This window comes from Chionomys nivalis, chromosome 3 (genome assembly GCF_950005125.1).
Source record: "Chionomys nivalis chromosome 3, mChiNiv1.1, whole genome shotgun sequence".
Taxonomy (NCBI): Eukaryota; Metazoa; Chordata; class Mammalia; order Rodentia; family Cricetidae; genus Chionomys; species Chionomys nivalis.
The window spans coordinates 51,320,204-51,333,120 of record NC_080088.1 but is presented as its reverse complement, the minus strand read 5'-3'; the positions used below and the strand labels follow the sequence as shown (position 1 = coordinate 51,333,120).

The 12,917-nt window shown below is 40.4% G+C and overlaps 1 protein-coding gene across 1 annotated transcript; it reads left to right on the top strand.

Moving 5' to 3' along the window:
• The first annotated feature begins 3,026 nt into the window (after window positions 1-3,026).
• On the top strand, window positions 3,027-4,616 carry LOC130871632 (transcriptional adapter 3-like). Its single transcript, XM_057765147.1, has one exon. The coding sequence runs from the start codon at window positions 3,051-3,053 to the stop codon at window positions 4,347-4,349; it is 1,299 nt and encodes a 432-aa protein (XP_057621130.1). The 5' UTR covers window positions 3,027-3,050; the 3' UTR covers window positions 4,350-4,616.
• Window positions 4,617-12,917: the final 8,301 nt, after the last annotated feature.

The window sequence follows — 12,917 nt, the reverse complement described above, 5'->3', positions numbered from 1 at the left end:
CTTTTAACTGAGATATACAAACAGTTACAAAAATAAGCCCATATTAAAATTAGGATGTATTTTCTTCTGAATGCCTTTTTAATGAAACAAATAGTTGGGACAAACATTTCCTTATGCCGTTATTAAATAAAGTATGAGTAGATAAGTACCCAAATCAAACATAGGGAGCAGAAAGTCCATCTCTCAATTTGCTCCAAGGCTCCTTGTTCAAGGCAATTAATTGCCTTTTAAATCTGGACCACAGAAATGTGTCTCCTTTGTTCTGAATGTTGCTAAGTTTTTTAAAAGTTTGTGTCAGCAAATTAATTGAAACTATGCGTCTATACTGGATTACATTGAAATCACTAAGTGTAAAAATGCTGCTGCTGCTTTTTTAGCTTAAAATGTATGGGCTTGCATTTTAAAGTAAAAAAATATGAAGTTATTTTGGGAAAACAAAACATGCTGTAAAAGCCACTAAAATAAAATATTGGAGATAAATTTAGTGTGTGGGGAGGTTGGGACTTCCAAAAGATTAATTTTAACTATTGAAATGTCCTGCTCTAAGTTTTAAGAATTCCCATTGCATAATATACCAAATTATAAAATATTTGCTTTTTAAAATAAAATCGATACATTGACCTTCTTTTGGCTGTTATGTTGTACAATGAAAATGAAAGGTTCTTTGGCCTATAAATGAGACTGAAGGGCTACGATAACCTTTAAAATTTAAGTAGCTTCTGGAAGAGTGTTTTCAAGGAAAGCATTTAAGAATAAGTCTATATTTTGCACAAGTTTTCCACATTTTGAAAGTGGTGTTTGTATTGTGATGGGCGTGCATGGTGTTGCACATTGTGGGAGCTGGTACTTAGAAACTCGAGTGGGTGCATTTAAACAAATACACCTTGGATACAGACATGACTGTTAAAATCAAAATCAAAAGAATTTCACAACAATCATTTCTCATTTAAGTAACAAAAAGAAATATTTATTAACTCATTTAAAGTAAAAATGTGTCTGAACTGCAACATAGGAAAGAAAATTCAGCCTCTCATGGGCATGTACCTGGAAAACAAAAGTATATTTTCATTATCTTTTCAAATAACTGTCACCCAGTTTCAACAAATTAAGCCATGTGAAAGAATATATTTACTCTGTTCTATTACAATTATTAACCTATCTTAAATTTGTGTGTGTGTGTATCTTAGTTACTGGGATTAAACCCAAGGCTTTCTACATGTTAGATAAGTGCTCTCCTGTTGTTTGATACACTCTGCTGAAACACTAAGAAGATCACTTGTTATACATATGTTTGCAACATCATGAAGAGATGATTTGAAAAATATGTGTTCACAGAATTATGGAAATTTTCTAAATGTTGACACATTTCATCATACAATATAAAAAAGGAAAAATATACTGTTTCTCTGTCTATTTCATTCACACAATATTGCTGACACCAGATGTGTGTGTGTGTTCGTGTATGTGTGTGTGTGTATGTAAGATTTCTGCAGACACCAAGTGATTCAGCTGCTGTGGTGAGCTGAGAACTTACAGTTTAACTCAGTTCTCATATTACACACCTGGATATATCAGAGTCCAGCGGTTGGTGACTCTGGCCTGCAAGACTGCTCCTACATCCTGTGATACTTGTCCATGTTGCCACCTATGTATTTTACTGATGGGCAGGCATTAACCCAGGTTCTCCACAATCTGCTCTCCAGGTGTATTCATTTGCTTGATCAGCTTGTGGAGCTAAGATAAACATACTACTTATAAGTATTGGCTTATTATAGGGGACATTTCTGAGGATACAGATGAATGGCCACATGGAAGACATGAATAGGACAAGGGACACATGGTCATGCCTTCTGCAAGAGCAACATCCTTTATCAATGTGTCTAGCACCTAGGAAATTTCTGGAATGAGTCCTCTGGGGAATTATAGAAACCTCATTTTGTTGGTATGAATGGCATTGCCTACTCATGAAAGGCTCAATTTTCATCCTCATCTCCAGGAGGCGGGCAATAGGGCCTCTCCTCTAAGTATGCTTTGTGCATTCTAGTGATCAGCTTCTCTTATAGTGCCAACTATTGAACCGTTAGGATAGAAAAGGCAATCTTAACCACTCCAGAGGTTGCTAGGGATTTAAGAGATAGGTATCAAGAATTAAAGATCATATGTATGCACATTTATTCATGTATGTTCTCACACAACACACATACAGAGCATATGAAACATACAACTCATTCACAAGACATACACATTGTACAACACAAAGATACAATATGCAATACACATGAAATATACACATATAACACATATAAATATGCATAATGCACATAACACATAACTCATACACATGCAACACATACAAACACACATACAACACACATACACATCACATAATAACTACCTGTTTCCTCTCTTATTCTTAATTTCCTTTTCTGTGACTTCTATCACCCAAAGTCAATTATTGTTAGAAAACACAAAATGGAAATTCTATAAATAAACAACTCATGCATTTTAAACATTTTACCATTCTGAATACTGTGAGGCAATCTTTCTGTCTCATGCTGTCCCACACAGGACATGAATCATCCTTTTGTCCAACACAGTTGTGGTGCTAGCATTATTGGCTCTTCAGTCACTATGTCGGAAAAAAAGATAGCACATGTGGGAAGTAGGCACCATTCAAGCTTTCAGACATCTACTAACGGTTCTGAAGTGTATCCCTTCTAGATGAGAAGTGGTCACTGGATCTTATTATCAACCACAGTATCACACACACTATCTAAAATCATATATGCTATTACCATCAAAACAATCTATACGAACTGGTGCTGTCTACTGATGGTAGACTGTAGTGGCATTTAAAAAAATAAAGACTTGGTGGTGCTCCCCTATCCTCTCCGGGCTCCTCCTACTAGCAGCCCTGGGGCTCGGCCGGGAAGCCGGTCCCTAGAGAACTCAATTCTGAGCCCCGCCCTAGCCCCTGGCTGCTTCCTAGGGGACACCTCAGGCCTAGCATTCCACCTGTCGGAGTTTTCCAGGGTCCCATCTCCTGGGCCATGAGTGAGCTGAAGGACTGCCCATTGCAATTCCATGATTTCAAGTCTGTGGACCACCTGAAGGTCTGTCCCCGGTACACGGCAGTGCTGGCCCGCTCTGAGGACGATGGGATTGGGATTGAGGAGCTGGACACCCTGCAGCTGGAGCTTGAGACCCTGCTGTCCTCTGCTAGCCGGCGGCTGCGTGTGCTAGAAGCTGAAACCCAGATCCTTACTGACTGGCAGGATAAGAAAGGTGACCGACGATTCCTGAAGCTGGGTCGAGACCATGAGCTTGGTGCTCCTCCAAAACATGGGAAGCCCAAGAAGCAGAAACTGGAAGGGAAGGCAGGACATGGGCCAGGTCCTGGCCCAGGACGACCCAAATCCAAAAACGTTCAACCCAAGATCCAGGAATATGAATTCACTGATGACCCAATCGACGTGCCTCGGATCCCCAAGAATGATGCTCCCAACAGGTTCTGGGCCTCTGTGGAGCCCTACTGTGCCGATATCACCAGTGAGGAGGTCCGAACACTAGAGGAGCTCCTGAAGCCCCCTGAAGATGAAGCTGAACATTACAAGATTCCTCCACTAGGGAAACACTACTCCCAGCGCTGGGCCCAGGAAGATCTGCTAGAGGAGCAGAAGGATGGGGCTCGGGCAGCAGCCGTGGCTGATAAGAAGAAAGGCCTCATGGGACCACTGACTGAACTGGACACGAAAGATGTGGATGCCCTGCTGAAGAAGTCTGAGGCTCAGCATGAGCAGCCAGAAGATGGGTGTCCCTTTGGTGCCCTGACACAGCGCTTGCTGCAGGCCCTGGTGGAGGAAAATATTATTTCCCCTATGGAGGACTCTCCTATTCCTGACATGTCTGGGAAAGAATTAGGGGCTGATGGAGCAAGCACCTCTCCCCGAAATCAGAACAAGCCCTTCAGTGTACCACATACCAAGTCCCTGGAGAGCCGCATCAAGGAGGAGCTGATTGCCCAGGGCCTCCTGGAGTCCGAGGACCGGCCTGCTGAGGACTCAGAGGTTGAGGTCCTTGCTGAGCTGCGCAAACGGCAGGCGGAGCTGAAGGCACTCAGTGCACACAACCGGACCAAGAAGCATGACCTGCTGAGGTTGGCGAAGGAAGAGGTGAGCCGGCAGGAGCTGAGGCAGCGGGTCCGCATGGCTGACAATGAGGTCATGGATGCCTTTCGCAAGATCATGGCTGCCCGGCAGAAGAAGCGCACCCCCACGAAGAAGGAAAAGGACCAGGCCTGGAAGACCCTGAAGGAGCGGGAGAGCATTCTAAAGCTCCTAGACGGGTAGCCTCGCCTGCTGTTGGCCACTTCCCTGGCCTGGCAAAAGCCCACTTCCTTTGAAGCCGTTGCTGGGGGCTGCCCATCAAATGACTACAGTCTCAGGGCTGAAATGCTCTCAGCCAGCATGCAAAGCCTTACTGTGCAGGCCTGGACCTAGCATCTGCCTGGGGTCCCAGATGAGCGGGCATGTTCCTGGCTGTCCCCTTTCCTTCTTCAGTCTCTCGACCCCTTCCCCTCGAGGACTTCTTCCTTGTGGGTTTGTAAAGTACAGAATAAAGCGAAAAAAAAAAAAAAATAAAGACTTTAGCCATTCTGACAGGTGTAAGATGGTATCTTAAAGTTGTCTTGATTTGCATTTCCCTGATAGCTAAGGAAGTTGAGCATGACCTTAAGTGTCTTTTGGCCATTTGAACTTCTTCTGTTGAGAATTCTCTGTTCAGCTCCTTGCCCCATTTTATAATTGGGTTGATTAGCCTTTTACGGTCTAGTTTCTTGAGTTCTTTATATATTTTGGAGATCAGACCTTTGTCAGTTGCGGGGTTGGTCTTCTCCCAGTCAGTGGGTTGCTTTTGCTGGAGAGGTTGTGGAGAAAGGGGTACACTCATCCATTGCTGGTGGGAATGCAAACTTGTTCAACCACTTTGGAAAGCAGTGTGGCGGTTTCTCGGGAAATTCAGGATCAACCTACCCCTGGACCCAGCAATACCACTCTTGGGAATATACCCAAGAGATGCCCTATCATACAACAAAAGTATATGCTCAACTATGTTCATAGCAGCATTGTTTGTAATAGCCAGAACCTGGAAACAACCGAGATGCCCTTCAATGGAAGAATGGATGAAGAAAGTATGGAATATATACATATTAGAGTACTACTCAGCAGTAAAAAACAATGACTTCTTGAATTTTGCATGCAAATGGACAGAAATAGAAAACACTATCCTGAGTGAGGTAAGCCAGACCCAAAAAGAGGAACATGGGATGTACTCACTCATATTTGGTTTCTAGCCATAAATAAAGGACATTGAGCCTATAATTCATGATCCTAGGGAAGCTAAATAAGAAGGTGAACCCAAAGACAAACATATAGACATTCTCCTGGATATTAACCTTCATCAGGCGATGAAAGGAGATAGAGACAGAGACCCACATTGGAGCACTGGACTGAAATCTCAAGGTCCAAATCAGGAGCAGAAGGAGAGAGAGCACGAGCAAGGAACTCAGGGCCATGAGGGGTGCACTCACATACTGAGACAATGGGGATGTTCTTTCGGGAACTCACCAAGGCCAGCTGGACTGGGTCTGAAAAAGCATGGGATAATACCGGACTCACTGAACATAGCGGACAATGAGGACTGCTGAGAAGTCAAGAACAATGGCACTGGGCTTTGATCCTACTGCACATACTGGCTTTGTTCGAGCCTAGGCTGTTTGGATGTTCACCTTAATAGACCTGGAAGGAGGTGGGAAGTCCTTGGACTCCCCACAGGGCAGGGAACCCTGACTGCTCTTAGGGCTGCTGAGAGAGGGGGAATTGATTGGGGGACAGGGAGGGATATGGGAGGCGGTGGCGGGGAAGAGACAGAAATCTTTAATAAATAAATAAATTAATAAAAAAAATAAAGACTGCCTGAAGATCTGAGAGTAAAACAGTCCCACTGGTCAGCCTTACAGACCAGGTTATGGTAATACACACCTTTAATCCCAGTAGTCACACTAGTTGCCATAGAAATCGGGTGGTCCATGCCTTTAATCCCAGTGGTGCACACCTTTAATCCAAGTCTTAGAAAGGAATTTAAGATGGGGGGGGGGCGGAGACAGCTCTCAGACACAGTCTTATTCTAAGATTCTGGGAGGTAAGATCGTCATTTCAGACTAAGGTCGAGGTAAGAGCAGCCAGTGACTAGTTGTTTTGCTTTTCGGATCTTCAGGTTGACCCCCAATTTCTGACCCTGAGTTTTCATTTAATTGTGCTTCAGTAGAGGCATGTTTTTTATAATCTAATTTTTTTTACCTATATTCTGATTTTATAATTGACAATGAATGCTGCCATTTGCACTTTGAAGTAACAGTATTACTTTGTTTATTTGGGAGGAAATATCCACCAAGCATAGATCTGCATAAAGGTAGTTTGTCTGTCAATTGCTCTTTCAGTTTAAAAAAGTGATACTCCCTGAGTAAAGCCACTCACTTAGCTCAGACTTAATCACACGTCGTGTGTTACCAGAAACTAGAAGTGTGTAGGCATACTCCTGCTGACATCCAGAGCATCAAGAGGAAACATGCACAGAGTGTAGGTGAAGTAGATTTAACTTTTACTGCTTCATGGAGGACACCTAAGTGAAAAAGCTTCTAGTGCTGAGTACGCACAAGTGAGCGCAGTGATTTCTAGCACATGCAGCACTAGTGGCTCACTGTGTAACCATCTCCCAGTGATGGGTGTTATCCCAGTCTTTGTACTGTCCATAAACAAAGAGAGAGCCCAGAGAAATGAGAAACATCTATATTACCATGACATAGCTTACCTTAAGACTCCTATGGGTTCTGAGCATGGCTTATAATTTGGAGAGCTAAGTTTTAAGGATCTCTGAGTGAAAAATCATATTTAAATTATAGAACATTATTCTGCTGGTGGCATATTGGAATGTGTGTGGCATGGTTTTCCACTAAAGCCAGATACAAAACACTCACAGGACAGGGTGTAAGAAAGAAACATGTATAGTAACAGCAGGATAAAATATCCCCTCAGTGAGTGGAGGGGAGGCTTAGGTAATTACATGAATGATCACTGGACTGTCTATCATCATTCTGTCAATGGTCATCTATTTTATATGGTAACTCTAGGAACAAGCTAGAGTCACAATGAGTTATCAACCATAAAAACTTGGAAATCTGGAGAGAAAGCTATTTTGACACTAGCAAGGACACCAGGGACCTTCTCATATAGTTAACATCTCGTAACTGTTAACCGCCCCAAACACTGGTCATTTCTGAAACGTGGCAATTACACACTGCCCAGATTCTCAGTGGCACAGAAAACCAACTTGGGAATTTACAAAAAGGCTGATCATTAAAATGTCATCATACTATGCTTATACTCATAGATCAGTGTCTTGCTCAGCCATCATCAGAGAAGTTTCTTCCTGCAGCAGATGGAAGAAAATACTGAGACCCATAGTCAGAATATATGCAGAGAGTGAGAGAGACCTGGGAACACTCAGCCCTAAATGAGATTTCTCCTCCAAATCTCTCCCTTCAGGGCTCAGGAAACTCTGGAAGAAGAAGTAGAAAGAGTTTAGAAGTCAGGGGTAGTGGAGATTACCAAGGAAACAAGCCCTCAAAACACGGCACAACTGACGTATAGATAATTTGGCAGAGACTGTGGCAGCATGCACATGGCCTCTACGGGTCTACAACAGTTGTGGGCCTAAAACTGAAAGCAGTGGACTCATGTACACATCTAGTCCAGAAGCTATCAATGATATCCACTTGTAAATGAAAAATTAGTTTTCTCCGAGGGAGTCTCACTGGGGAAACAAACCACTCTTCATCCACTTGTAAATTATAATTTAGTTTTCTCCGAGGGAGTCTCACTGGGAAAACAAACCACTCCTCAGGAGAGGTCCCACACCCAGAGGTAGACGGTCAACATGAAATGAACTCAATGACATCTTCTGAGGTCTTTTTACTCATAATGTTGTGCCCGATCAATTTTTTAACCTTACAGGTTCTTTGTGTCTAAATTATGGCTTCCAATTTTGTGTGTTTATGGGATTACTGTATGTGTGAACATGTGTGTCTCTGTGTCTATATGTAATTTGTGCTTTTTCTTTGACTCTTTTTCTTCTGTTTGTTTTTTCTTGTTTTCATGTTTTGCTTTAGCTTATTTTATCTTATTATTCCTTAGATGCTTGTTTGTTTTCTAATAAAAGACAGAAAGTGTATGGATCCAGATGAGAGGGAATATGGGAAGGAAATGGGAGGTATAGGGGGAGGAGAAACCATAATCAGAATATATTGTCGGAAAAACCTATTTTTAATAAAAGAAAAAATTATTTTATATACACAACCCCCTCAAATGCTAGAGTGGAAAGAATGAAGAAAATGGTCCTGCATGCTAAACAGAATTAGCAGTTCATACTACTTCATTCCACTACTCACCCACCAATTTCCTTATCAAAAAAGTGAGTAGAAAATTAATGGCAATAACTAGGGGAAATCGTTGTGCCTGTTCAAACATTTCATGCAGAACTTATTTCAGGAGAGATGTACAGTTATTCCCTGATTATTAGCATCTGGACTGTGGCACCTAAATACTGGTCACATTCTCAATGACACAGGAAACCAAACTGGGGATTTTTAAATAATACTGGATCACAACTTAACTTTACAGTATGAGAAGGTTCCTGGTGCCCCTGCTAGTGCCCACATAGCTTCCTCTTCCATATTTTCAAGTTTTGATGTTGGTAGTTCATCCTGACTCTAACTTAGCCCAAGATTTAGAAATGTTAAAAAAAAAGTCGATGATCATTTTGTGTTTAAAGATCAATATTTTATTGCATTTCGTCACTGACTCAGGAATCTATCTTTGAAAACTTGTTGCTAAATATAATTCTAATTATTCACACACATCATGCCACATGTTCTATGTCACAAGCAAATATGTTGAGCCAGAGGGAAAGTTGAAGTAAACAACAATCCATTTAGTTCAGGAATGGGGATTAGCCATTGTCAATGACTCAATACTTAAGACAAAAGAAGTTGGTGCTAAGCTGAAAATAAAATATAAAAAATTACAAAATGGGAAAATAATTAATAATGGGTTATATAAAAGAATAAAATATAAGACATTTTATTACTTTTAATTCACCAAATGCATATGGTGCACCAATCAAAGTGAGACAGGTTATAGATTAATATCACAAATTAGTGATAAAACAAGGACTCTTGTCATCATAGTATTTCCATTCTTCCAGAAGGAAACAACATATTTACTATGCCCTGTTTTTTGATTGTGTGAGGAGAATAAACACTATTTTAAGAAGGAATATTGAGAAAAACGAGTTGACCCAATCATACTCCACAAGAATATTTAGAGATTTGTCTCCTAGGTAGTCCTAAATCCCATCAAGTTGATAATAAATATTAACAATCATGAGATGGTTAAGCAGCTAAGAGTCAATGGCTCTGAACTGTAACATCCTAACAGCAAAAATGTGAGCAGTCAAAGCAACTTTATCCTTCCGATGAAGCAAGCTGCAGGCTCGATACAACCCTGTTAGACTAATACTTCAGTTCAAAGTTCAGTTCTCTCGAGTGGCTTTTCAAGCCTGAAGTAAAGGATGTCATTGACCTTTGACCTTATACTTGATTTAGATAACCAATGAAATGAAAAAAATCCTTGTCATACTCTAGACACTGTTGAAGATATCTAAATATAAAGTCCTTTAATTAGACTAAGAAATGCTATCTCTAAAAAAAGATCCTATTTACATATGAACTTACTATAACTTGGATTATCTATGAATTTATCTATGAATATTACTTCATATTAATCATAGAAAATAGGGGGTTTCATTATGAAATGATATATTGCATATAATATAGTATGAAAATATCCGCTTGCTTTATTTACTTTTCATTTACATTTTCATATGGTCAAAAGAAATATTTAAATAACTGGTCAACTTCCATCTTCAATAATTATATAGATTTTTTAATGCCTTCCATTTGCCCCAAAGTTGATAATCATATACCAATAGCAATAATAATGCCAGTAGGGAACATTCATTGGGTGCCTATTACATAACCCGCTTTTGTGTTGACTCTTACAGGTTACAGAAAGAGAGCTAAGAAAGAAAGAAAGGAGGGACCACATCTGCAATATTTTGAAAACTTTGAAAAACTGATAACAATGTAAAGCTATGACATGCCTAATGGTCTTATGAGCCTAATGGCATTAATAACTACTAAGAAATCGCAGTGGTCAAAGGCCAGAAACATGTCAAAGGTTATCACTCTGTACAGGTGTGTGTGTGTTTCATGTATTAGAGTAGAGTGGGGACATTTGCCCATGCACAACCACATAGATGCCCCAACAGGACATCAAGTGTCTTGCTTTATAATTCTATGCCTTGTTGCCTTGAGACAGTGTAGTGAGGAGCAGCGGGCTACTTCCCGCCACCTGGCTAGCTTTACCCGAAATAATTACATGGAAACTGTATTCTTTTAAATACTGCCTGGCCCATTAGTTCCAGCTTCTTATTGGCTAACTCTCACATCTTGATTAACACATTTCTAATAATCTGTGTAGCACCACAAGGTGTGGCTTACCAGAAAAGATCTTAACCTGTGTCTGTCCCAGAGAGGAGAGTCATGGCGACTGCCTGACTTGGCTTCTTTCTCCCAGCATTCTGTTCTGTTTACTCCGTCTACCTAATTTTCTGTCCTATTAAAGGGCCAAGGCAGTTTCTTTATTAACCGATGAAATCAACACAAAACAGAGACTCTCCCACATCAAGACAGGGTCTCATCACTTCAGCTACACTAGCTGGACAGCTAGCTCTCCTCATATCTCCATCCTTTTAATACTGATGTTACAGGCATACCTAGCCATGTTAGCTTTCTTAAAAGTGATAATTTTCATTTGTTCTTTGAGAATTTTATACATATATAGTGTATATTCACCATACCCAACCCCACCTCTGTCTTTCATCTCCCCTCATATTTCCTGAACATAGCCTCCCTCCAGCCTTCATCTCCTCTTTTTCTTTTTGCATTTCATTGAATCCGGTCAATATTGACCCTGTGTGCATGGGTGTAGCACCCACTGTAGCATGCATGCCTTTTATGTGGATACTGGGAATTAAACTCAATCCTCATGTTTGAAAAAAAAATGTGTCTTATGTCTGAGCGATTCCTCCAGCCACATTTGAGAAACATTTGACTTGGCAAAAACATTGGCCAAGTCTAGTATGCTGTGCTGAGGATTGTCATCTTTAAACATAGACTATTCAGTGTTCTAAATGCCTCATGAGAGTCTACTAATTTGTACCTTCTTATATCTCTAGTGCAATGCTTGACATATCATAGAAACTTAATAAATGCTTAAGACATTCAAATCATTGCAGATTTAACAGGAGGTTGGCCACAATACCCACTGATATTTACTGAAGTCATATTCAAATTTTGGTCTGAAACTGCAGTCCCAAAAGTTGTTTTCTTAATGGGGTCAGAATAGTCAAATAAAGTGCATGCTCATTTAGAAGCTGTTGAGGAATGCGATGTAGTTCCAACTCACAGATGCTCTGCAGTACACACAGGCATTGTTGGTTGGGAACTCAGACCTGGCAGAGAGTCAATGACCTGCCTCCCATCCATCAGCTTCACAGAGGTTAGAGTACTAATGTTAATGGCCAGGCTCGCTCAATTGCCCACATGTTCCACCAGCATCTAGAAAAATGCCATAGTAGTGATAAATGAAACATTTCGAGGTGGGTTGTAGTTCCTAATTACATTTTGAATGTTGAATATATTTTCTCTCACTTCGAAAAGTAACAACTGGCACCCTCATTTTTTTTTCTCATAACACCACCTAAGAGTTCAGATTGGCCCTGTTTTATGAGTGAGAACACTGAACATCAGAGAAACTAAATATTTTACCCAGCTTTACACAGCTAACTAAATTGCATTTGAGCATTTGAGCAGAAGCAGATTGTACAGATGCAAACAATAGCCAAATATTAGATCCCAACCCTTTTTAATATGAGGTAATGGATGCAAAGAATCAATTAACTTGATCTTTCAGTTGAATTCTTTTGCCATGAGATAAGCCAACTTGTTGATACTTCCAACAATAAGTGTTCCAATAATCAAGTCAGGAAAACTATACCCAGGTTTAAAAGAGGGTGAGGTTTATAGCCCTGAATGCTTTCAAAGAGTGAAAAGGCACAGGTCTTCGTAAAACTACTAAGTCAATGATGTGAAGAAATGACAAGATGAAGAGTCTAAGGGTTCCCCACTATCTGGAGAGGTCCCCTGGGTTGTGCATTTCTTTGAGTGGTTAATCTGTAGGTAGGTAAAAGCAGCACTAGCTCTAAGCATGGCTTCCCATAGTGGGTATTCACAGGCAATGCTAAACTACTCACAAAACGTTTTCAATCGATAATGCATGTTCTTAAGTAGGATATTCAGGAGAGAGTAAGGTTACCTCCGTAAACAGAAGACAGTGTATCTTCAAAATAATTTGAAATTTAATCAGGAAAAAAAAACACCCAGTATTTTCTGATATCAGAGAAATGTTGCTTAATGGCTTGATACACGTTCATTTAAATACTACTGTTTAAAATTATGCCTAAAAATGTTGTGTCCCAGAAATGCAGGGCCAATGGGAATTCAAAATAATCAAGATAATTTTGAGATTGCCTATCACTTCTAAATTGCCCTGGGTCTCTCTCTGTTAGTATAATACGCCTTTGAAAATGCTTTTGCTTCCACTGTACCAGTGAGCATTAATATTCTTGGCATCATAATTAGAAAAAGATGAAATAAACAATCCACACAAAAGTTCAGCGTA

What these genes read in the sequence shown, in the direction of transcription:
- LOC130871632 (XM_057765147.1), top strand. Translation starts at nt 3,051, where the DNA reads ATGAGTGAGCTGAAGGACTGCCCATTGCAATTCCATGATTTCAAGTCT.